Source organism: Channa argus, chromosome 10, assembly GCF_033026475.1.
Source record: "Channa argus isolate prfri chromosome 10, Channa argus male v1.0, whole genome shotgun sequence".
NCBI lineage: Eukaryota > Metazoa > Chordata > Actinopteri > Anabantiformes > Channidae > Channa > Channa argus.
The window spans coordinates 2,780,457-2,806,796 of record NC_090206.1 but is presented as its reverse complement, the minus strand read 5'-3'; the positions used below and the strand labels follow the sequence as shown (position 1 = coordinate 2,806,796).

The 26,340-nt window shown below is 40.8% G+C and overlaps 2 protein-coding genes across 4 annotated transcripts; one reads left to right on the top strand and one right to left on the bottom strand.

Annotated features, from left to right (window-relative positions):
- Nucleotides 1-1,315: 1,315 nt before the first annotated feature.
- On the bottom strand, nt 1,316-8,567 carry setd7 (SET domain containing 7, histone lysine methyltransferase). 2 transcript variants are annotated; one of them, XM_067518964.1, is made up of 8 exons: nt 8,409-8,567; nt 6,223-6,352; nt 5,118-5,319; nt 4,711-4,897; nt 3,527-3,608; nt 3,300-3,417; nt 3,005-3,162; nt 1,316-2,708 (listed from the first exon to the last, which is right to left on the bottom strand). In XM_067518964.1, exons 1-8 carry the CDS (start codon nt 8,446-8,448, stop codon nt 2,525-2,527), a joined length of 1,101 nt encoding a protein of 366 aa, XP_067375065.1. In that variant the 5' UTR covers nt 8,449-8,567; the 3' UTR covers nt 1,316-2,524. The 2 variants fall into 2 exon arrangements, with proteins under 2 accessions (XP_067375065.1, XP_067375064.1); XM_067518963.1 differs by having other exon boundaries at nt 8,355-8,565.
- A 12,891-nt stretch (nt 8,568-21,458) lies between these two features.
- scocb (short coiled-coil protein b) lies at nt 21,459-26,301 on the top strand. Of its 2 annotated transcripts, XM_067518417.1 has the most exons (5): nt 21,459-21,703; nt 22,162-22,230; nt 22,316-22,396; nt 23,899-24,037; nt 24,273-26,301. In XM_067518417.1, the coding sequence occupies exons 2-5, from the start codon at nt 22,215-22,217 to the stop codon at nt 24,418-24,420; spliced, it is 384 nt and encodes a 127-aa protein (XP_067374518.1). In that variant the 5' UTR covers nt 21,459-21,703; nt 22,162-22,214; the 3' UTR covers nt 24,421-26,301. The 2 variants fall into 2 exon arrangements, with proteins under 2 accessions (XP_067374518.1, XP_067374519.1); XM_067518418.1 differs by having other exon boundaries at nt 21,466-21,703; nt 23,899-26,301.
- Nucleotides 26,302-26,340: the final 39 nt, after the last annotated feature.

Genomic DNA, 26,340 nt, shown 5'->3' with positions numbered 1-26,340 from the left:
TCATCACATCAAGGGTTGATGACTTCTTGAACAGCAGACCACAGCTTGTGTGGCTGCGGGGATGTGTGTCAGAGCGGGTAACATAGGAGCACCTCAGGGGACAGTCCTCTCACCCTTCGTCTTCACCCTCTACAACTTTGATTTTCAGTACAACTCGTACTCCTGTCACTGGCAGAAGTTCTGCAGTAATAGGGTCCATCAGTGGTGTTGAGGAGGCACAGTACAGAGGCTTAGTGGACAGCTCTGTGGACTGGTGAGGAAACAATCACTTCATCTTGAATGTGGCTAAAACTAAAAGCTAAAACAGATGGTCGTGGACTTCAGGAGGATTAGGAACAGAGCCGACACCATCTCCTTTCTGATTGTGGAGGTGGCGGTGGAGGGGTACAAATATATTCACCTCAACAACAGACTGGACTGGACATGCAACAAAGCAGCTGTATACAGAAAGGCTCAGACCAGACTCTACTTCCTGAGGAAGCTCAGGTGATTTAATGAATTCAACCAGATGCTGCAGGTGTTTTACTAGTCTGTTGTGGCCAGTGCAGTCTGTTTCTACTGCCACCTGCTGGGCAGCAGCATCAGAGCCAGTGACACTAATAAACTGAATAAACTTATTAGGAAAGCTGGCTCTGTCCTGGGGACCACTGAGGAAACTCTGGAGTCGGTAGTGAAGTGGAGGGTGTTAAACATCATGGAGAACAGCTCACATCCTCTTCACAAGCTGCTGGTCAAACAGCGGAGCAGCTTCAATAAGAGGCTTCTTCAAATCAAAGACAAGGAACGACCAAGAACGGTACAGGAGGTCATTTCAGCCAACAGTCTGTTGTCAGCTCTGTCTCCTGACACCACAGAGACTCATTCTCTGTGGTGTCAGGAGACAGAGCTTCAACAATTCATCACATCATAACTACAATAACTGTAACATACAGCCACTGTTTCAGTACATGTACGAGTACAAACAGTACTACACTAAGGCATTTCAATGGACAATAAGAGAACATATCTCTGGCTTTTAAGACTGTTCACCTCACTAAACTGCACAATGTACAGTGTATTAATAGTAATGTTATTTTTACTTGATATATTACTTTGTATGTATACTGTATTATTATTATTATTATTATTATTATTATTATTATTATTATTATATGTAACAGCTTTTGCAACACAAAAATTTCCCTCCAGGGATTAATAAATTATCACCTATCTATCTAAAAAAGTCCAATTCACACCAAGTGTAGAACTACAGTGGTAGTATTTCAGTTGGTCTTGTCTCAAACTAACCTCATTAAATGATAAACAAGGCATCTGGTTGGATTTTCTTTATCTTTGTCTTTATTGTGTAGCATCTGAACAGGTACTTCAGTTAGAAAAGTGGAACAGGTTCACAGGTCTTTCTTGTAGTAGTAAACCATCCAAACACCATTATTTTCTCCATAAGTTACGAATCACATCAATAAAGCCCAGGAAATATAATACTTAATATATATAATGCAACCTCATTGATTTACCCTGAAATTACCTTTTTTAACGTTAAGTACTGTGCAATCGTCATTTGGCTCTAAATGTAAAGTGAGAATGCTTTCAAAGGCTTTAATTCATCAGTCGACTTTACCCAAAGCACAGTAAAGACAAGAACCTTCTATCGATATTCACTATTACCACCCTTTGTCATTAAAGCAATGACGGTTCTCCTTAGTACTTACAATACACTTGATCAGATTTTCAAGGCACTTTGATTGATTCTACCAATGTCTCCTGTCTCTTGATGTAATCCCCAACCGACTGTAATAATGAGATCAGGGCTCTATGGTGATCACACCATCTATTGCAGGACTTCTTGTTCTTCTGGTTTCTGAAGATTGTTGTAGAATGAATATGGGACTGACAAGACACCTTTTTGACGGTACTGGTGAAGAAGGACCGTTTGAACACGCGCTTACACTTTTTGCACGGTGCTAATGAATAGGGCCAGCTGAGTTTGAATGAGGTGCGAGTTGAATAGTTTTAAACCTAAACCACGAATACTGTACAGTACAAAGAGTGCTGTTAGACTCAACACCTCAGGAGGAGCTCAGTTAAGAAAACTAGAACTACTGTGTTTAACTACAGCTTACTGAAGATATGGACAGTAATTTGTGTTCATACTGTAAATTTATAAGCACCAACCATGAGCATGTATTAAATCCTTCCCATATGAGTAATATATGATGACGAGGGCATCAGCTAAATCTGACAGAACAGCACCTTCAGCTACTGACATCCCTCCTTTAAAAACACTTGGTTTCTTGCATAGTTCCTATGTTGCTCTGGCCCTGGGTCTGCAAGGCCTTCAATCACGCTGAATTGCTTAAGCAATATTCCACTTGAATATCATACAAAGCATAGCAACTTGTCAAATATCTATGGCGAGGGTTGCAGCTGCAGGGGGATACGAAGTGCTATAAGGTTGCAGTAGTCTTGTAAGCTGGTAGCATACGTAGAGGGGTGTTTTATTGTCCTTTAGTATTCGTCAGCACTCTCACTGAGCCACCTGTCTCTGCTGGAACACCTCCAGTTCCTGCTTGTACCAGTCAGGGGCCTCTGGGGCATTCTCCCCTGTCGGCTCGTGATCGTAGCCATAAGCAACTGTTAATTCCTCGTCTCTCTGCACCGCCCTCAAAGTCCGGATGCACTTGATTGGCCCAAAACGAGGATGGACGAACCTGCACAAACCACAATGCAGATTACACAAACTCTATTTCCACAAAAGCTGGAAAAATGGTCCGTAGAAAATATTCAAATACTATCCAAATAATGTGAAATAAAAATTAAAACCCATTTTTGTTTGTAAATAAAACAAACTTTCATAGCAACATGTGCTTGGGACCAAAAAAAAAAAAAAAAACAATTGGAAAAAAAAAATTCAATTTATTCATCGAAATTCAAGAGTTTCCATGCCAAAGTTGAACTCCTATGTCAAAGTGTATGACCTTTTTCCCTCTTGCCACTTTGTACTCACGGGTCGTATTTGCAGTTGGGGGTGAAGGAGTGGTTTGCTTTGTGACCCAGAGAGGCACAGTATCTCTCGAGCTGGTCAAATGGCTGAGGCACGTCAATCACAGTGTCCTCATCCAGTGAGATTGTGTTTCCATTCAGTGCCCAGTCCCTGCTGTCCACCTGAGTGGTCCACGTGGTCATAGTAAAAAAAAAAATACATCAAAATGTATGAATTAGTAAACCGTGAAAATTCGTAAATGCTGTAACAAAGTTCCTGAATTACTCTAAGATCCGATTATCCCTTTCTTGTTCCGTACCTCAGAGTGCGTGATGCGAACTCCATTGTAAAAAGCCACCACTGTGTCCTTTTCAGCGTCTGTCCTGGCAAACAGGCCCTGTCCTGCTCCTTTAATCAAAGAGTCTGCCACAAACACCCTGGCCCACACAATATAGTGACAATATGAACAACGACCCTACAGTGGCTCCGGTATTGTTCTGATCTCCATGCTAAATGAGAGGAGCGACATTTGTAATGCGGACTCACCTCTGGCTCTCATATGGGTCGGGAAGCAGTGCATGAGTGGCAATACAGCTGGATGTGGATTTGTCATAGCAGTACAAAGGGCCTTAAAAATACAGTACGCCGCATTATTAAAAAAATTAAACACCATGGGTCAAAAGCATTAAAATGTTCACTACCAATTCTTGTCTGTAAAGCTCAAGACGACTGAAGTCAATTGACTTCAAAAATACCAATGTCAATAACGTGTAACTAAAGAATTAGGACCAACTGAAACAAGTGCACTCTGGATTTATGAGGTTCTATACTTTTATATTTTTTTTTTACGATTTTACACTTTTTTTGTTATTATTTTAGATGACAGTTTGGATCCTGGACATGGGTAATAGCAGTCTTCCACAAATCCGCGGAGAGATGTTCTGCTAAACTTTACTTATAAAATGATGCAAATGAGTTTTAATGGACACAAGAAATTTAGAGAATGTAAAGTCATGTCATTATGTCATGTTGGAGAACTGATTGCCACAGTGGTTAGAATGAGTTTCCTGTATATCTTCTGTTTGGCTAAAATGTTTTTTAAAATTGTGCAAATTTGCAAGATCTGCTGATTACTGATTCAAGTGCAGTCGTACTCACAAAAATAAGGCAGCACGTGTGGGAGCAGCACTGATCTACTCTGTGATGCTTTTCAGAATCTTGACCGAAACTCAAAACATGGCCTTCAACTCACAAGCAGAAAGGCAGCGTTATTCTCTAACTACGCTATCTGGTCACATAAACAGACCAGAAGAAGAAGAAGAACAGTTCACACAGTGTGATGTCAACTTGGCATTTTCTATTCCATTTTTTGGAGAAAAATTAGTGAGTGGGATCACTACCATGTTTAAAACCTCACAAAGCATAAGCATCAGCATGTACAATGATCCTAAACAGCTTAGGATTCACTCAAGAAACACAAGCTAAAGCTAAAGAGGAAATGGCACCTGAACTGTCCTGAAAATGTGGGGAGATCTTAAACATGTTTTGTGTAAACAGAATAAAATATAGAAGAGGTTCCAAACAGGTTGGGGGTATGTGAGGGCACCATGTACTGATTTAGTCATGTTTTTTACATGATTTAATTAACACTATAAACTCACAAAAATCTGCAGTCAGCAGGAAACAAAACAATCTCCTGAAACCAACACTGACTGGAGGCTTATACTTACTGTTGGCTGTGATTTCGAAGCGTGGCCTCCCTCTCTCGGAGACCAGGGTGGCGAGGCGAGCCTCAATTAGCTCCCCATCCACAAAGCTTCCCAACAGTGCTGTGCGCCCATCTGGGTAGATGTACGCTACAGAGTCACCAGTCAACTCCCCATCCTCATTCACCAGCCCAAACACACAGCCCCCATCCTAGACGCACCACAGTACACACCAACATGCAGAACACGCGGTTAACAAACCCTGTTTGCTTATGCTGTGTTCTGTAAAGATGCCAAGACCAATTTGAGTTTTTGCCTAAGACAAAGATTTCAACGACATTTAGTGCCATACAAGAAAGTCCTAGGACTAGAACTTATATAAGCCATGTAACTGTAGGGGGTGTGTTGTAGTGAGCACTGAGCTGACTCACAGGGTAGTACACCCAGCATTCCCCACAGCGGCTGTTATCTTTGTACTGGCCCTTAAACACCAGGCGGCCCTCTCCATCGAACTCCTGGGCGGGGCCATTGAGCTCGCCATCCACATATGTCCCATAGAGGGCACCGCCATCTTCGTACGTATACACTCCCTGGCCCTGCAGAGCGTCATCGACATAGAAACCCTCCAGGGTACTGGGGAGAAGGGAAGGAACAAAATCTGGTTTCAATTCAATGGATGGGACAACGAGCTTCTAACATTTGTGTTTCAAAACCCTGCTTTGTTGTGTGAACTAAATGCGGGCGACAGCTGTCTGCAAATATCAAGGTGATGCCTCAACACAAACTAATTTCTACCGGGCTTGGACCGGCACTGCACAGCTGGGGAGGGGAATGGGCTGTTGGGGGTTCAGTGTCTTGCCCAGAGACACTTTGACAGTGGATGACTGCCTAACCATCTGAGCTCCATCCCGCACGGACTCGTTGCGCTTGGGACTGTGCCGAAAGGGGCCGGCCCCCATCCTGACCACCCCAGTGCGGGTGCCGGGAGGCACTGCCCCTGAGGCTGATGCCTCAACACAAACACTATAGATAATATAGTGATAGACTTTCAATTTAGTTTAGTTCTTCATTGAGTTTTATATACTTGGAGAATTGGAGAATACATTTGGGAACGATGGTATTTATGTCATGTACCTGAACCATAAAGGATCCAAACAAATCAAATCGAAGTAAATTAATGAACTCGATGAGTTTAAACGTAATTACATGAGTCAGTGTTCAGTCTTACAAACAGACTTGGCACTAATGAGCCCTAACTACGTTTAAGTGCCTAAAGCTACAATGCACATTTTAAGCCGGCGTGAGACTGGAAGTCAATCCACTCTGCTTATGTGCTCCACCTCGCTTTTGCCAGCACTTTAAGTAGTGTAATTATTATAAATGCTCCAGAATGAACAAGTCTAGCAGAAATCATTGAAACCGAAAGTCCATGCAGTATACTGTGCAGCTACTACTTTGTAGGACATGCTCGCATGTAATATGAACGTGGACATGACTTTTACTCTAATGCAGTTTGTATCCGCATCTTTACAGTACCTGCCATCAAAGAAGAAGAACTTGCCCTTGCCATTCTTCTCTCCATGGGTGAAATGTCCTTCAAAGCGATCACTGGACGAGTAGGTCACTGTGCAGGAACCATGGGGCTGACCATCATCATCCAGTGGACCTGAACACACACACACAGAGCAGAGCTGAGTCTGTTTTTTTTTTTACATGACTGAAGTCTTGGTTTCATACAGTTGCCTCGTGACACTTGTACAAGAACACTCTGATGAGATTACATATGTTTTTTTAAATGAAAGCAGTATTATGTGGAACATCGGTCAATTAATATACAAGACAAGACAGAGAAAAGTCTGGAAAAGCGAAAGTTGCCTTTACTGATTTAGGCCACTTTATTTCAGCAAAAAAGTTATGAGCACATACCAGACATATTGTGTGTGTGTGTGTGTGTGTGTGTGTAACTCTGCTGATGCATGACAAACACCATTTAATACCTGCAACGTCAGCAGAGCTTCTGTGCGTCAGGCAAATACAGAACGATAAACTATACTATGGCCAAAAGATTCGAACCATCTCTTAATATAATGAACTCATATACACAACTCCACCACCCACTATGACCTTAATACTAAACAAAGAGTAGAATCATCACTTTTCTGACAGTTTCAAATTAAAAACTGAGAAATTATAACATAACAGAATTCATGGCAGAGCTGCTGTATTGGTTTACATTAGATTGTACAGGAGTTCGCAGTGAGTGTACATTATGTGAAACAACATTTTTTCTAATCGCTTACATCAATTTAGTCAGAATTAAAGACACGGTAATTTCTCATTTACTAAAATATTCACAGTAAACATATGTCATTTTAAGAGTTGTAGTAATTTAACACTGAATCAGTGAAGATGGTGTACTTTAAATTGAGTTCCCATCTCTAGGCTCGGAATTCGAGGGCTGTTTTTCACACCTCCAAACATTTCGGTGCAATATTCACTTTGTTTTCAACTCTGGTTTGAGCTGCACCGACTCCCGAGGAAATATCTCACTAAACCAAACAGTGAGCATTGGGTTGTGCAAAAACTAAATAATAGTAGCTTGTAATAATAATAATAATAATAATAATAATAATAATAATAATAATAATAGCTGGTCTATAAATGTGTTCCTGTGTTGCTAATAAAAAAGTATGCATGCATGTTTTAGACTGTAACGAAAAAAAGCTTCTCCACAATAACACATGGGGCATATTTCAACAAAAAAGTAAAAAATAAAAAAAAAAAAAAAAAAAGTACATACTGTAGCTCATATCCTAAGTTCAAAATTATCTTAAAATATTATAGATGTTACATATTGTGTATTTCTTTCTACAAGAGTGTTAGGTCCTTGTTTGGGGAAAATTGAAAGTTAAAGAAGTTTTAATAACAAGTTTTACTTTATAGAAAAAGGTAGAACCTTTGCTACATCGAAACTACGTTTTGAGAAAAAGTTAATATAGTAAATCTACGTATATTAAGGATTTGGGTGATTGTAATACTGGAAACATCGATCAAACCTATATTTCAAAATAGATGGACAACAATGTTCTGTACGTTTACAAATGACATTTGATGTGTCATTTGATCCATAGTTACATAAAAATACAAAATTGTCTCAGGCTGCTCTCAGTTCAGTTCCAGGTCTCCCGTTCAAAATCCAAGTCAGCCACACAACACAGGAAACTGTCTGAGCTTATGTACAAAAACGTTTATAGTCACTTTTATTAATTCAGTTCTTGACTTTCCCAGGTGAAGCATTAGCTTAGCAGCAGCTACAGTACGAAGTAGCCTGTTGTTACACTAACACACTGCGCCTCGCTAAGAAACGTGTCCCCGGTGCTGCTGGAAGTAATTAGGGGGGAAAAAACGAGCACGTGTGTGTCAGACTGTGACAGACAAGCTGTCATTGCTCGTGTTTGCGCCACATTTTTTCCTGCCTGATCACACGCTTCCAGCATCATCGCCCGGGCAGCGGTGCACGCAAATCAGCCGGGCCGTGCTCGCTCGACTCGCAAGCGGCGTTCGTGCTGAAACCAAACCCGCGGCGCCGCGAGCTACAAAGCGGGGCCTACAGACCGACGGAGGACGGACTCCGGAGTCTCCAAGCAGCGGACAAATGTCGTACCCACCGCAGCTTTGGTCGTTTAAAACCGACTGGGAAAGAGGAAACGTCTGCTGCTCACCCTCCACAACTTCTTCAACATTTTCATCGTCGCTGTCCATGATGCAGCTCGCACCGCTTCTCCTGCTGTCACCCACGGGGCGTCATCCGATACCAGATGCCAGCGTCTGGGTCCAGAGACGAACCCACAGCGCTTTAACCGGAAAACCCCATTTTCGCTCCGTCGCACACTTTCTCCAACATCCGTTTTCGTGATAATGTTAGAAGGCAGTGAAATCACTTTATGATTCAGTTAGTGATGGGAGACTGGAGATTTGGAAGGTACTTGTGGAAATTTGTGGAATTTACATGTAGTTGTGGAAATTTCCACAATTACATGTCATTTCCATGTTTCCATGTTTCTCCTTCTTCCCTTTCTTTCAGTGAGTTCATCCTCTGCATCCTTTCACAGCATCTGTTTGCCCCCCACACAGTGTGAGTGACGGCCGTTTTAATGCTCACTGTAAACCCATCACTCCTCTTAAGCTGCTCAACATTTTTTAGTTTTCAGTTTTTGTCTCCTCACAGACATTTCTTTAAACTAAATCATGCACTGTGGTTCCAATCAACAACTTTTTTGGAGATATTTTGCAGTTTGAACAGGTATTTAGTTGCCTTTGCATAAACAGCTGAGCAAAAGCAAATGTACATGGCAATTTCTAACTTTAACAACCAAAATTGTTCTTTTACTAACACAAAACCATATTTCATCTTAGGATTCCATGTTTTTTTTTAAATGTTCTTCCATCATACCCAGGCTGCAAACATGGTATCATCAATGACACTGGCCGCACTGGATCTGAAATCAAAGTGTAACACTAGTGATGAGCATTTGGATAAATCTGCTGCAAACTGGTTCTAAAATGGGGTTAACTATGTTCAGTCATCTGCAAAAGTTAGTTCCCCCACTTTTAATTCTAGTTTTTTTTTTGTGTTTCCGTTTAAGTTTATTCATTTAGCAGATGCTTTTATCCAAAGCGACTTTTACAACTGAGGTACAAGGCAGCAAGAATCTAAATCAAGGAGAAAATATCAAAACAGAGTCCTATCAGAAAAGTGTTTACATTTCAGGAGATGTGTGCAAGATAAGAACAGAAAGCACGTTTTTTTATTTAAGTGCATACGAAAATGTGAAAGAGTTCTGTTTTCAGCAGTTTTTTGAAACCATGTTTGTATAGAAAGTAAATGATCTGATCGTGGTGGGTTTTAGTATTTAGCAAATACAACCTCAGACACACAACAACATACACTAGTCACAAAACATAAGCATATTCGATTTTCCGATGAAATTTAGGGAAAAGTGAGAGACTGACAGACTTATACAGGAAATGATTACTTCATGTTATTGCTGCTACAAACTATTGGATGTAGTAGTGTCGCCCACAAGTTTTTTTTTAACTTGGCACGAATAGAAAAAAAAGGACTTTTCATCTACTTATTGCTGTGAACACACACACTAACACATGCTACCAAATGTATATGTCCATTACTGCCCTGGAAGCCAGTTATGTGGCTACAGAGTCTTGAAAGCTCTGTGATGCAATGTTATCACCTCTCTGCTGACTCGTTTGAAGCTTTGCAACATCAACTTCAGTGTGTTTCTTCTTCCAAATGGGCTGTAATTAACTTATATGAATTGTGTTTTAAACACATGACACAATAGTTTAAAATACCCTAAAAGATAAAGTGCAAAATTACACACGGCATTGCACAAATATTCTAGCATAGTGCAGATGAAGCATTAAACCTGTGGTTGTTGGCAATGGCCGTGGGATAGAAAGTGACTTGAAGGTTCGGACTCGCTCCAGGCTGCCTTTAATGTGATGGACGTCCTGGAGGACAGCACAGAGGCGCTAAAACAGTAAGACAGGTGAGTATTGGACCAAAACAGAGAAGAATGTTGGAAGACATAAAGCACAGGACTTACTGGTGGTTATGAAGAAGGACGCTGACCTCTGCAGGTAAGCAGTGGTAGGACGGGACCAGAGGACGGGAGATGGACGTGATGCAGGTAAGATGGTGGGAGCGTTTCTTGAGCTCTTGCCGGATTGTACTGCAGAGGAAGACTGCAGAGACAAAGTAACAACAGGACACAACCCAACAAACCTCAAGACATCCAATGCCAAATATAATACTTATCTATCAAATGATGCTGTGTTTGTTTGCAAAGGTACCTACTGTTTTTTCAGTCTGGATACAAACACAGGAAGTCAGCAACTTTGTTGGACTTTAAACATATCTACAGCTCAGACTGTGTCAGAAGGAAAACTCTTATCTAGTTCTCAAATGATTGTGTTGGAACAAGTTCACCTGTCCTCAACACTGGAGAGTAGAATATGTCTTTAGAAGGGTCTTACCCTTACAACATTACAACATTAATACTACCAACTGCTTCTAATATGAAAATAATCAGTTTTTATTCAACTATGATAAACTAGTAAATGCTGTATCATTGTGTTAACCACCTGTCAGCACAGAAAGAGTTCAAATCAGCTTCACCTTTGGCAGCAGTGACCTTTGACCCTTCATTTTTAATTCATTACACGTTTTACTGCAATTGTCTTAGTGGAGTACTTTTACTTACTGTAGATAATCTGCTTAGTACTTATACCTGAGTTAAAGATTTGAAGTGGTTCTTGTAGTGGAGACATTTTTTACACTAATCCTTGCACGTTTCCTTGAGTTGTGAGTTTGTGTACTTGTACCACATCTGTGTGGGGCTGTGTAGCTGCAGACTGCTCAGAGTGACCTTGCTGACCCTGGTCCTCCGTGACTTTATTGAGACCACCAGTACTAATGTTGTAGCTGATCAGTGTAGATGGTTCCTACTGTCCTACTTTTCTAACAGTCAGCTGTTTTCAGTCATTAAAGTTACACATGAAGTTTCAGAGCCAGTGCATGGAAGATGTCAGTAGACCCTCCTAAAGCTCTTCACCATTAATTTAAAGAGAAACTACTAGAAACAAAAAAAAAAACAACTAAAATTCGTAAAACCTAAACTGAATTACAAGCATGAAAGTATTAAAATATATCTACAAGAGCTGAAACCTTTTGACATACTTAAAAGATTTGAAGTAGTAAAACCTTACAAATTAAAGTATTAAACTATATATATCTACTAAAAAGAATTAAGGAGAAAAAAACTAAATGGAAAAAGGAATTGTTTGTTTTTTCTTTTTTAAACAAAGTATTAAACCATATCTATGTACTGAAAGAATTAAAACAACTGAAGCTAATCAAACTTAGAAGATGCAAGTAGGTAAAATTTTACACTTAAGAAAAATATTTACTTTATTTAGTTTTCTTTTTTCGGGGGTAAGACATAAACTAAAGAAATGGAGAAAGAAAAGTTTGGGAATTTGTGTAAATGGTAAATGTCCTGCACTTATATAGCACTTTTCTACCTATTGGGACTCAAAGCGCTTTACACTGCTTCTTATTCACCTATTCACACTCACACTGACACACACACGGAGCTGCTATGCAGCTGGCCAACACTCACCGGGAGCAACTAAGTCTGGGTTCAGTGTCTTGCTCAAGGACACTTCAACATGTGACCAGAGGAGCCGGGGATTGAACCAACAACTGTGAGATTGGTGGACAACCGCTCTACCTTCCTGCACCACAGTCGCCCTGTGTGTGTGAATGTGTGTGGTGTCCTGCAGCAGTTTCACATTTCTGGGTTGTATGGAGTATCAGTCATCCACGACATAAAGATCTCCACCACAGTGTCAACGACTGAGTGGGGGAGAGCACCAGAATGGGGACTATAGGGTCTGGGCCACAGGGGCAGGGGCATGACATAATCTGCCATGGGCTCATGAAGCTCCCATCTCTGGTCCTCCTGCTGACTCTCTTCTTCCTGGAAGAGGAGGAGAAGAAGAAGGTCAGACAGGCTCAGCTGCAGCCTGTAGACAGATGTGGTTGTACAACAGAAATGTGTGTGTGACCACGGAGCTCGGAGAGAACAGCTGAGGAGCAGCACTGACCTCCTGCTGGACACCATCCAGCCTGGCCTGTGGAGCAGAGGGGTTGGGCTGGGGGCTGGAGCTCCGCTCTAAGAGGATGTCAGCGTCCTCATGGTGACGTCTCTGTGGAGCCTCATCGAGGTCTCTGGTGCTGCTGACCTGCTCCCCCTGTCTCTTCCTGCTCTCAGCTGCCTGTTAGAGACATGGACACAGGGAGAAAGTCAAGGAGCAGCTCACAAATCTCCTTTAACTACAACGTCCACTTGAAGTGATTCTAGATTTAGGAAACTGCTGTATGGTTTTGTTTGGAAATACACAGCACTTGATTGGACAAAGACTGGGGTCTGGTTTTATCCAGCAGCAGGCTTTTGGGTCTTTTGGGTTGTTTCAACTAGTCCTAAACTAGTCCTAAACTAGTCCTAAACTGCATCCTTGTTTGTTCTGGAGGGATTTTTTTAGAGTCCCAGCAGATTTGCTGAGCATCAACACTGTGTCACACTCACATCAAGCAGACGTCATCACAAACAAACATCTCTCTGACAACCTGAGGATTTTCTGCAGCTTCAACGCTGCCACTTGTTAAGTCCTGCTTGTCCCAGGAAGTATTTACAACTAAATAGGTACAATTACCACAGGTGCTAATAACCATGTACCTGCTGTACTAAGTGGAGAGGAGCCTCTTACTTTTTACTCCACTAAATGTACTGTGAAAGTATTTCAGTTACTAGCTACTTGTGCACAGGTGCAGATTGTTGCAAGCAAATTGAATGAACTAATAAATGATGATGGATTATTAGGGAGGAAGAAGCTGTCATTACATGAAGTGATTCAAATCAGCTGTTTGCACATGAATTCATCAATACTGCAGTATGATAGTATCCTTTTACATCATGATTACTTTTTCTTTTGCTTTATTGAAGTATTTGTCTGTGCTAATACTTTGTACTTTTCCTGAACTTAATTTCTGAGCCACATGTGGAACGACTGCTGACCTGACTTCATGTTATTAACATCAATTTTAATAGTTTTTAAAATACTTTGTATAACTGACTCAGTCAGGTGCACAGAGACATGTATTTCTTGGTGGAGTACTTGTACTTTATAACTGAAGTACATTTGAGAGCATGTACTTAGTACTTTAACTCGAGTAAAGAATTTGAAGTTGTACTTCAAACTTCAAAATCACAAACATTAAATGTGACACAAGCTCATGAGGGTTGAGGTTTCTGCCATCCTACATTACATTTGAAGAGTTGGAGTCATTTCAACTGGTCACAAGCTGAACAAATGGAGGAGGAACCAGACTTTGACTGTGTGCATCCCAGACAGCTCCAGAAAGGCTCTGACCTTGTTGCTGCTGGTGACCTCCTGGCTCCTGCTGGACTCCCTCCTCCAGTAGATGTGGTCATGGAGGTGAGACGGCACATCACACATCTGAAAGGATTCACACACACGCACACACCCAGTTCAAGTTGTTGACTGAAGAGCAGCAGTTTAAAAAAAATGTCCACACTCCTCTTTTTCAGATTTCCACCCAAGATTCACAAATTACAGACTTCAATTTTTTTTTCTGTTACTGATTAAAATCTAATGACAATTTCAACTCCTCAAAGCTTCAAGTTAGTTGAAGCTTCGAGTAAAAGGCCTTGACAAACTGTCTTTGTAGGACTTCAACCTGCTTTTATTCTCACATTGTCCATGATGAAACGCTGACTGATGATCTATTGTCGGCGGGGTCTTTGTTCACTTTCAAATACTTCACAACTTTGTCAGAAAGCGTCGAAAGTCTCTCTTAAAAGTCGCACAGTAAAACGGCGAATGTTCATCTGTTTTTCTTCAATTTGTGGGTTCCCATAGCAACCAGAAATGTCTGCCATCCCAACGCAAACAGCGTCGTACGTCAGAACGTCGACAAGCAGCTTGACTGATTGATATCAGATATGATCAATAACATTGGACTTGATTCACCAGGGGATGAATTTACAGTCAGACTTGAACACGTTTACAGTAAGACACAGTTAGAATATAAAGGAAAGTCAATAATAATAATAGTTCTGGATCACAGTCCTGTCTCCATCCTTCTCTCCGTCACTGATGCTCCGGTCACAGTTGAGTCGTCAGGAGACTTTTGCAGGTGACAGAGAGAAGAATCGGAGTTGAGGTCCGACGGTGGACTGGGATGTGGATTTGCTGCACCAGCAGGATCGGTATTTGGGTCACCAAGATGAAGGCGACAGTGCGCAATTTATCGCGTGTAGTGTCAATATCGTGGCTAATAACTGTGTTCAAGATCTACAGCGCACTGTTTCACCCAAATCCATTTGTGCACAGCAGTTTTCAGTTTTAACCCAGCATTTTCAGCAAATATCGTTTCCCCCCAATGTTTCAATCATTCGATCATGTCCACAGAGTCTTGAATCTTGAGACAATGAAAAGCTGACATAACACTGACAAATCCATTCTTTTAAATATATATTTTTAATTAATTACTGAATGACAATGACAATAAAATTCCGTCAGTCGTCTCTTTCTGGCCATTCCTTTGGAAATCGACTAACTATTTCACTCTATTTACAGTGACTTTGTAGTGTTGGGCATCAAACATATGCAGGCGACTGCACCTGCAGAGGACTCGTGGGATTTAAGGCTGAAAATAATGAAGGAATTGATACAGTTATGAATTAAAAAGAACACTTGTAATCAAACACTTCTTCTTTTTCAAATCCCAGAGTCTTAAAACGAGACTGTCGTGGCCAAATGTCCAGTCCTATCCGAGGATCACTGTTTGTGGAGCTGCCAGAAAAACACAATGTAATGTTAAATGTCGAAATGTGTACAATCGTCTGTTACATCATTTTTCATAACATTAATAAAAAGTGTGGAGGTTGTGTATTTAGTGAGAGGTGGCTCAGGTGTCAAAAAGATTATTTGAAGTGTGTCAGAGAAAACAAAACAAAAGTGTAACATCTTATTGGGTCATATTAGATTATCTATATCTTGTGCCTGCAGTGGATCGACATATAAGAAAGTGAAGTTGTTCTGAACTATCTACAGATCGAGGCGAAGGAAACTATGAGGGGAAAACATCTGATAAGCCCTGTAGACCGTGCCACGTCTAGTTTACCAGCCTGAAAACCTGAATGTACCAGGGAGCCTGAACTAGAAGCTGTTGGTTTGAAAATGGTTCAGTGTTTTGAAGCATTTGACAATTAGAAATGTGACATCATTGGTAAAACGTGAATGAGCAAAATAAATGATGAAACACGTAATCAGAATACAAGATTATTTGTCTTATTTGTTTGCCTATACCTGTTATTATTATGATTAAGTCTGTTCATTAAGGTCTGTACTATGAAATCAGATCATTTTGAAATAGACTCTGCACCTTTCAATGAGCAGAAAGTGTGATTTTCAAAATCAATGTGACACCTCTGATATGAGTCGGTTGTTATGAAGCTTTAATTGAAGTGGTGACGTGATTATTTTTTATTTCCACGGTGAAGTGAGACTTTGAAACATCTTGCTGTGATACTTCAGCTTTAAAAGCTCGTGTGCTTCAAGTGTCCTGATTTCTTCCAGCCCCAAGTCTGTAACTTGCCTGTCGGTCTGGTTTGACTACACTCCTCTTTGTTGCTTCTGGATTCTGCCCACTGTCGCCTTCATATTGGTGACGATCCTGCTGGTGCAGCAAATCCACATCCCAGTCCACCGTCGGACCTCAACTCCGATTCTTCTCTCTGTCACCTGCAAAAGTCTCCTGACGACTCAACTGTGACCGGAGCATCAGTGACGGAGAGAAGGATGGAGACAGGACTGTGATCCAGAACTATTATTATTATTGACTTTCCTTTATATTCTAACTGTGTCTTACTGTAAACGTGTTCAAGTCTGACTGTAAATTCATCCCCTGGTGAATCAAGTCCAATGTTATTGATCATATCTGATATCAATCAGTCAAGCTGCTTGTCGACGTTCTGACGTACGACGCTGTTTGCGTTGGGATGGCAGACATTTCTGGTTGCTATGGGAACCCACAAATTGAAGAAAAACAGATGAACATTCGCCGTTTTACTGTGCGACTTTTAAGAGAGACTTTCGACGCTTTCTGACAAAGTTGTGAAGTATTTGAAAGTGAACAAAGACCCCGCCGACAATAGATCATCAGTCAGCGTTTCATCATGGACAATGTGAGAATAAAAGCAGGTTGAAGTCCTACAAAGACAGTTTGTCAAGGCCTTTTACTCGAAGCTTCAACTAACTTGAAGCTTTGAGGAGTTGAAATTGTCATTAGATTTTAATCAGTAACAGAAAAAAAAATTGAAGTCTGTAATTTGTGAATCTTGGGTGGAAATCTGAAAAAGAGGAGTGTGGACATTTTTTTTAAACTGCTGCTCTTCAGTCAACAACTTGAACTGGGTGTGTGCGTGTGTGTGAATCCTTTCAGATGTGTGATGTGCCGTCTCACCTCCATGACCACATCTACTGGAGGAGGGAGTCCAGCAGGAGCCAGGAGGTCACCAGCAGCAACAAGGTCAGAGCCTTTCTGGAGCTGTCTGGGATGCACACAGTCAAAGTCTGGTTCCTCCTCCATTTGTTCAGCTTGTGACCAGTTGAAATGACTCCAACTCTTCAAATGTAATGTAGGATGGCAGAAACCTCAACCCTCATGAGCTTGTGTCACATTTAATGTTTGTGATTTTGAAGTTTGAAGTACAACTTCAAATTCTTTACTCGAGTTAAAGTACTAAGTACATGCTCTAAAATGTACTTCAGTTATAAAGTACAAGTACTCCACCAAGAAATACATGTCTCTGTGCACCTGACTGAGTCAGTTATACAAAGTATTTTAAAAACTATTAAAATTGATGTTAATAACATGAAGTCAGGTCAGCAGTCGTTCCACATGTGGCTCAGAAATTAAGTTCAGGAAAAGTACAAAGTATTAGCACAGACAAATACTTCAATAAAGCAAAAGAAAAAGTAATCATGATGTAAAAGGATACTATCATACTGCAGTATTGATGAATTCATGTGCAAACAGCTGATTTGAATCACTTCATGTAATGACAGCTTCTTCCTCCCTAATAATCCATCATCATTTATTAGTTCATTCAATTTGCTTGCAACAATCTGCACCTGTGCACAAGTAGCTAGTAACTGAAATACTTTCACAGTACATTTAGTGGAGTAAAAAGTAAGAGGCTCCTCTCCACTTAGTACAGCAGGTACATGGTTATTAGCACCTGTGGTAATTGTACCTATTTAGTTGTAAATACTTCCTGGGACAAGCAGGACTTAACAAGTGGCAGCGTTGAAGCTGCAGAAAATCCTCAGGTTATCAGAGAGATGTTTGTTTGTGATGACGTCTGCTTGATGTGAGTGTGACACAGTGTTGATGCTCAGCAAATCTGCTGGGACTCTAAAAAAATCCCTCCAGAACAAACAAGGATGCAGTTTAGGACTAGTTTAGGACTAGTTTAGGACTAGTTGAAACAACCCAAAAGACCCAAAAGCCTGCTGCTGGATAAAACCAGACCCCAGTCTTTGTCCAATCAAGTGCTGTGTATTTCCAAACAAAACCATACAGCAGTTTCCTAAATCTAGAATCACTTCAAGTGGACGTTGTAGTTAAAGGAGATTTGTGAGCTGCTCCTTGACTTTCTCCCTGTGTCCATGTCTCTAACAGGCAGCTGAGAGCAGGAAGAGACAGGGGGAGCAGGTCAGCAGCACCAGAGACCTCGATGAGGCTCCACAGAGACGTCACCATGAGGACGCTGACATCCTCTTAGAGCGGAGCTCCAGCCCCCAGCCCAACCCCTCTGCTCCACAGGCCAGGCTGGATGGTGTCCAGCAGGAGGTCAGTGCTGCTCCTCAGCTGTTCTCTCCGAGCTCCGTGGTCACACACACATTTCTGTTGTACAACCACATCTGTCTACAGGCTGCAGCTGAGCCTGTCTGACCTTCTTCTTCTCCTCCTCTTCCAGGAAGAAGAGAGTCAGCAGGAGGACCAGAGATGGGAGCTTCATGAGCCCATGGCAGATTATGTCATGCCCCTGCCCCTGTGGCCCAGACCCTATAGTCCCCATTCTGGTGGTCTCCCAGGCTCAGTAGTTGACGATGTGGCGGAGATCTTTATGTCGTGGTTGCCTGCTGACACAACACACATACACACAAATTCCAAAACTTTCCTTTCTTCTTTCTTCTGGTTTGTTTTCCAAAACATAAAATAAATATATAAAATGTGTAGGTGTAAAGTTTTACCTACTTGTACCTATTTTAGTTTGAGTTGTTTTACTTCTCTTAATATATAGAGTTTTAATACTTTTCTCTTTATTCAAAAAAGAAAAAAAAACATTCATTCATTTTTCTATTTAGATAAGTCTTTCTCTTTAATTCTTTTAAATAAATAGATAAGATTGAATACTTTCATTTTAAAGGTTTTACTACTGTAGATAAGTTTAAGCTCTTTAATTTGTTTTTATCATTTAAGAATTTTCTTTTTAAGCTTTAAGATTTTTATATCTTTATATAAATTTAGATGAGTATTAACTATTATAGGAGGGTCTACTGACAATCTTCCATCAACTGGTTCTGAAACTTCATGTATTACTTCATGTATTACTGACTGAAAACAGCTGACTATTAGAAAAGTAGGACAGTAGGAACCATCTACACTGATCAGCTACAACATTAGTACTGGTGGTCTCAATAAAGTCACGGAGGACCAGGGTCAGCAAGGTCACTCTGAGCAGTCTGCAGCTACACAGCCCCATACAGAGGTGGTACAAGTACACAAACTCACTACTCAAGGAAATGTGCAAGGATTAGTGTAAAAAATGTCTCCACTACAAGAACCACTTCAAATCTTTAACTCAGGTATAAGTACTAAGCAGATTATCTACAGTAAGTAAAAGTACTCGACTAAGACAATTACAGTGAAGATTATGGTAAAACACGTACAGTAATGAATTAAAAATGAAGGGAAAAAACACTTTATATGCTGACAGGTGATTCATCGATAATGACACATCAGCATTTATTAATTTGGTTAATTTTTGAATAAAAACATTTTTATATTAGAACCAGTTGGTAGTATTAATGTTATGGCTGATAGGTGAACATGTGGTTGGACCATTGTCAGAGGGTTGTGGTTATGGTTGGTAAGACCCAAGTCATATTATCAGTTATCATATGTCAGAGCACTGACAATGACTTTCAATGGAACAAAGGAGCAACTTGTTTCCTTGCATCAGAATCATTTTTGTCATGAAATGCTTCTTTGTATTCTGTTGTGATGAATCCACAGTTTCAGATGATGACAAATGTCCAAGGAACAGCACATGAACTGTGCAGTTCAGAACCACCTGAACTTGAGAGGATGTGTAAAAAACAATTCAAAATCATTTATTAGTAGCATGATACTGGTTTGCGCTGCCGCCTCACAGCTAGAAGGTTGCAGGTTCGTGCCCCAGGTGGCTGTGGCCTAAAGTAAAAAGTACGTAATCTCCCCAGTAATTTAACATGGTCCTCGTAGTGGAGAATTCATTTAGGACAATACTTGAACATTAACTTGAGTGTTTGTATACTTATACCACCTCTGTACACAGTGTATCACAGTTCAATGTGTAGCTGCAGGAGGCTCAGAGTGGCTGCGCTGAAGTATTCAGACCTTTGGATGTACAACTTCAGTTTGTGTCCTTGAGATATGTTAACACTTAGTCATTGAGAGATTTCAGTTTTAAACAATTAGTGAAAACATGCTTTACTTAGTCATATAGGTAATTGAGGAGGGTAGAAGGAGGCGTTAAAGATATTGATATTAAAAAAAAACAAACAACTTCTGGCTCAATACTCATCTCCCCCACCTTTAAAATACCAGATTGCAAGAAATTATTGATTCTGTAACGAAACAGGCTACTTTTCTTCTTTTCCTTTCGGCTGTTCCCTTTCAGGGGTCACCACAGCGAATCATGTGCCTCCATCTAACTCTGTCCTCTCCATCCTCTTCTCTCACACCAATTAACTTCATGTCCTCCCTCACTACATCCATAAATCTCCTCTTTGTTCTTCCTCTAGACCTCCTGCCTGGCAGCTCCAACCTCAGCATCCTTCTACCGATATATTCACAGTTTCTCCTCTGAACATGTCCAAACCACCTCAATCTGGCCTCTCTGACTTTATCTCCAACACATCTAACATGAGCTGTTCCTCTGATGTCCTCATTCCTGATCCTGTCCATCCTCGTCTCTCCCAAAGAGAACCTCAACATCTCAAGCTCTGCTACCTCCAGCTCTGCCTCCTGTCTTTTCTTCAGTGCCACTGTCTCTAAGCCGAACAACATCTCTGGTCTCATCAACGTCTTGAACACCTTTCCTTTCATTCTTGCTGAAACTCTTTTATCACACAACACACCTGACACTTTTCTCCACCCGTTCCAACCTGCCTGCACTCACCTCTTCACCTCTTTTCCACACTCTCAGTTGCTCTGAACCGTTGACCCTAAGTACTTAAAGTCCTGCACCTTCTTCACCTCTGCTCCCTGTAACCTCACTGTTCCACCTGGGTCCCTCTCATTCACACACATGTATTCTGTCTTACTGCGGCTAAGCTTCATTCCTCTGTTTTCCAGAGCAGACCTCCACCTCTCTAGATTTTCCTCCAACTGCTCCCTGCTCTCACTACAAATCACAATGTCATCTACAGACACCGTCATCAGCTTCCTCAAAGCAAATACTGCATCTGTTGTACTCTTTCTAGGCATGAAACCATATTGCTGTTCACAAATGTTCACCTCTGCCCTTAGCTGAGCTTCCACTACTCTTTCCCACAACTTTATTCCTCTGTAGTTGCCACAGCTCTGCACATCTCCCTTGTTCTTACAAATCAGCACCAGTACACTTCTCCTCCAGTCCTCAGCATCTTCTTACTATGCCAACTGCTTTTCCACTCTTCATCCTCTTCAATGCCCTTCTCACTAAACTCTTCACTAATCTTTGCTACTTCCTGTTCGACACCAGTTACCTCTTCTTCTTCTTCGTTCTTTTTTTTTTTATCTACCTCATTCATCAGCTCTTCATAGTCCTCCCCCCGTCTTCCCATCACAATCCTGGCACATGTCACACAGAGGAGCCTGCGTCTCAGTCTTTGTACACATCACCCGTGTTGTGTGGCCAAATAACGTGGAAGAAGATGACGTCACCAGTCACCAGCGTCTGGAACGTTACGTCGCCCTGAACACAGCTGGTGTAACGTTGTAGCTGTGGAACATAAACATACAAGCAACAAAAAAAATCCCGTTGACATCCTACATTAAACCTTAGTGCAGTGCTGTAGTTTTTCGCGTTGGAAGGTACGTGTCGCAACTTGCTAACTGTCTGTTCCCTGACTGTACGTGTGATTTGGGTATCTGTGTTAGCATGCTAACAGCTAGCTTATTAGCGCTAGCCGCAGGCCTCGCCCGGCTTGACGGATAGCTGGTCTTTTCTAACCTGCCAGTACTCGTTCACCAGTAAAAGACATAAAAACCTTTTTATATCTATGCTCTTTGACCTCGCTCTTGTTGTCCTTGCTCTTCCTGATTAGGTCCCATTGTGTTTTATATTGGAATGACGGTATAACGTTAACGATGCATCACTTCTATGTCGTAAGCGTGGGACGGTCTTAAATTATATTTTTATTACACACACATACAAGTGGTGGATGACTTTATTTATTTCTTGGCGATCTGATTAGCTCCTACTCGCACTTGCAAATATTATTCTGAATCTGCCTGCTCATAGCCTGATACATATGTCCTAAACTTCCCAGTGTCCCCGAGAGCCGCAGCCCTGCATTCCAAAAAGGAAGACGAGTATTTCACCATGAGCTCAGACGATGGTGAGACATCAGACACGTTCACACTTATTTGAGACTGCGTACACGACAGTCAGTCAGTCAATTCGTGTGGTGGTTTTGACTGCAGGTGACTTGGAGAACCAGGTTGAGCTGGAAGAGAAGACCAGGCTCATCAACCAGGTGCTGGAGCTCCAACACACTTTAGAGGGTACGGAACACAAACACACACACATGTTGGGTTGCAGTCTACAAAGACGAGCTGTCAAACTGTCAATCTAGTAAATCTAAACAGTGAGAGGATGTCAGCCGGGGTCTTTAAGGCTGTATCCAAAGACTGACGGGGGAAGGACAACATAGCTGTCCCTCATCCACTGGGCAGCTCCATCTTTAAGATGGTTGTTGAAGCAGGAGTGAAGATAACGAGGCTAAACCCAAGTCTTACCTGACATGCAGACTCCTACAGGCCACTTTCTATTTGTTTCACGTTTACATATGAAAAGGCATCAGTGTGATGATCTCTGACCCCTTTCATTCAGTTACACCGCTTCACTACTTTGTCTGTGTTTTTTTTTCTGCATACATGCTCTTCTAAAAGAGCTGGTTAGAAACTTGGTTACAAAGATACATGGTAGAGGAATCAGTGTTCTCCAGGATAAATCTACCTGAGCAAATCTTTCTTTATCCTCCTCCCAAATTGCAAAAAACAGGTTTCGTTTACATAGCAGATAGGAAATTACCTACTGGAAAGCGTTTAGTGTATTTGGGTTATTTAAGTGCATTTAAACCCGGTCAGTTTCTCATTCTGTCATGAATATTCATACACTCAATATACATATTAATTGTTACAGAAAGGGAACTGGTAAATCATTCACAGATGCATTATAGACCACCGGGTTAACAACTGCTTCCTCATTATCTGTGTTGCCAGCCATAAATGTCCTCTGACAGTTAAACAGTAATGCTTCTGGCACAGTGGGCACATTTTATCGGAGTCACTATTCAGTGGTAGAGATGTTTTTCAGTTAAGTTCTTTCTGCATATAACTGTTTCTGGAACTTTGCAGAAATGCTTTGCCATTTTGTTCTTCACTGATATAGTTGAAAGGATCAAACCTCCATCACATCACAACTGAATAAGACGAATAATAAATAAAGAGTTAACATTAAAAGTTTCTGCATTCATATCCCAGAGGCCACAAACACATTTGTTGCGGAGAATCGTGAGTAAACAGCAATGCACTACAGATACAGAAAGCCATAAATAAACCTTAAGGTGTTTAAAAAAAAATTCAAAAGCAGAAACAAATAAATGTAAATGTATTGCCATGTTTATTTCAGTATATATTTTATTCTTTCATTTCAACATTTATTTATATATTTATTTGCATATTGTGTGCAACATTCTGTGTAGTTGTCCAAACGTCTCTGGGAAATGCAGTTAAACTTGAAGCAAACTCCCCAAGACTTTGCTAACATCTGTTTAAAGCACATATAAAAAAGCAGCAAAACACATTCATAGCATAAATCAACAATAGAGGATCTGGATTATTTGCAGTGTCATTCAGGTTCCATTGAAACTGACTTCCAGGAACTGGTTTTCAAAGCACGTGATGAATAAAAGGCGAATCTGTGACAATGCTTACAGATGAAGTTTAAGGCTGCAGGAAAGTGTTGCATACTTGTTGTGAAATGTACCTGTTTGTGTGCTCAGACCTGTCTGCCCGGGTGGACGCTGTCAAAGAGGAGAACCTGAAACTGAAATCGGAGAACCAGGTTCTTGGTCAGTACATTGAGAACCTCATGTCTGCCTCCAGTGTCTTCCAGAACACAGACACCAAGAGCAAACGAAAGTAAGGAGAATGTCTGAGAAGCTCCTCCTCACAGTCCCAGTCTGAAAGACCGGACGCTAATTCTTAACATCATGTGCCCTTTAATAACCATTAACTAAGCTTAAACATGTCTAAGTTCTTAGATGGGATTATTCCCCGTGTCCTCAGTGTGTGCAGCGTTTTAACCGATGAAAATGCACAGAAGAATTCAAAAAAAAAAAAGCTCTAATCAAAACCTTTTTTTTTTTTTTTTCAGGAAAATGAACCTGAAAAACAAATCATTTAGAAGCGTAGTCAGTAGAAATACAGGAGTTTTTGAAATGCATGGGGTTAAAAACACTGTCATAACACTAAAACTCAGTGCAAACAGTGCTGAAGATACGCAGCTTTTCAGGATGTTTTAGCTGTAGTCAGCTGAAATTCAGGACCGTGATGGCTGAAAACAGGGCCAACTCCAAACGGCTGCTCGTAGAACTTCTCCATTCAAGCTATTGGATCTGTCACAGTCATCACAGCTAAATACGGTAAACACAGCACAGTGTTGAAAAATGAAGAAAGGAACAACAGCTAATGATGCACACACAGCAGGAAGTAGAAAACTCATTCAAGGATATTCACAGGATTTAGAAATCAAAGTTTTTGTTTTTGAAAACCAGCACAATTACTATTTAAAGGTACAATTGAACTCTGCACTTGTCCTTCCATTTCCTTAATGTCCACTAGTACTTGTTACTGCTTCTCCTCAGCATCTTACATAAGGGTGATTAAATGGTGATAACGACGGATGATAGCAACAGTGCTTGTGTTCAAAATCCCTCTCTTATTCCTACAGTAAGAAATTACTTATTACTAATGTTGAGTGTGTAAGGGTTGTTTAATACTCTACACTGGTTATGTAGATGCACGAGGGCCACACAAATATTTTATGTACACACAGAATACGTCAGTTACGCTCCTGTGACACCCTGGTCACAGGACCTACTCAGTCTTTGTCATTTCAGTAAAATGTAAAAAGTAAAATTTTTTTTAAATCAGCATCTGTGACACATAGAAGTGCAGCAGTAGCATTACAGATGCTAACCAGGCTACACAGTGTTTGTCCTGTAGTTAGTGAGGAATGAGATGCATGTTTACAGAATTATAACAAAGGGCGTCGTGGGCTACGGAGCACCTTCTTAAAATATTTCACATTTTCCACACGTTATTTTGTCATTTGCAGTTAGTGTCGCAAGAATAACTCAGCCCAGAAAATCCTAAAAAGTTGGAGGTAAACTGTTTACATTAAACTTCTCCTTCCTTGGTCCAACACGGTTCTCAGTGTTTCAGTGACAGGTGGGAGGCTAGTGAGGGATCATACCTTTGTTATTCCAGCTGAGATTTATGTTAGTCCGGATGACTTTATGGAGGCAGACAACACACAGCCTTTGACGACTGCCTGACTAACCCCCCCCCCCCCCCCCTCTTATTTATTATTCAGTGTTGCTGCTGTTCCTGTTAGTACAGTAGATTTCAGAATTATTGCTTGTGTTTTTATATACTTTAAATGTTTCTGTAAAGAGCTTTTTCACAAACTGCTAGCGTCTCTCATCTCAGTACAATGTGACTCTGTTGCCATTTTGTTGCTGCTTCGTGCAAGTTTTGACTAAATGACACTACTTAAACAGTGTCACTGTTACTTCATAGCCAAGACCACGATGTGTCAATTTGTGTATTTGCTTGTTTTTTGAACTGGCAATGCCAAGTCATGCCTCTCAATTGGTTATGTCAAATATGCATAATGTATTTTATACAGAAATGAAACTTAAAATATCTTTAATCCTGTTGCATTTGTATATTGTTAACATATGACTCTTTGTGTTGTTGCTCATTTGAAATGACCTGTTTAATAAAGCGATTTCTTTTTGATGTGAACCAATCATCTGGTTCATATTTCAACGGTAAAGTGGCTTCATCAATTCCACCAACTTGTTTCGCGTGGTTCCTGTTTAGGGAGTACATGCAAATGAATAGTAACAAAACAAGCCAGAGGTTAAAGTCCTGTCTAAACACTAGTCCTACAAAAAAAAAAAAAAATCTAAAATGAACAAAAGTTGAATTTAAACTAGCACATCATAACACTCAGATTAAAGAGCCCTGACACAATAGGTTTCAGATACACATTGCCGTTGGGTCTCTACATGGGATGTTGTAATTGAAACAATGTCAGCAGCCTTACATGTCTGTGGATAACAGCTCACAGCTTTGTAGTGTGTTTGGGTCTCAAATAAATGAAACTCAATCTAAAACTGGTTTGTTTGGTGGTTACTCACATCGGTGGAACAATG

Coding starts and splice junctions, on each gene's coding strand:
- setd7 (XM_067518963.1), bottom strand. CDS start 8,448: ATGGACAGCGACGATGAAAATGTTGAAGAAGTTGTGGAGGGTGAGCAG. Junction 6,353..8,354: donor TTTAAACGACCAAAGCTGCG/GTGGGTACGACA, acceptor GTGTGTGTTCAG/GTCCACTGGATGATGATGGT. Junction 3,418..3,526: donor GACCCATATGAGAGCCAGAG/GTGAGTCCGCAT, acceptor TGTGTGGGCCAG/GGTGTTTGTGGCAGACTCTT.
- scocb (XM_067518417.1), top strand. Junction 22,397..23,898: donor GCTCCAACACACTTTAGAGG/GTACGGAACACA, acceptor TTGTGTGCTCAG/ACCTGTCTGCCCGGGTGGAC. Junction 24,038..24,272: donor GACACCAAGAGCAAACGAAA/GTAAGGAGAATG, acceptor TTTTTTTTTCAG/GAAAATGAACCTGAAAAACA.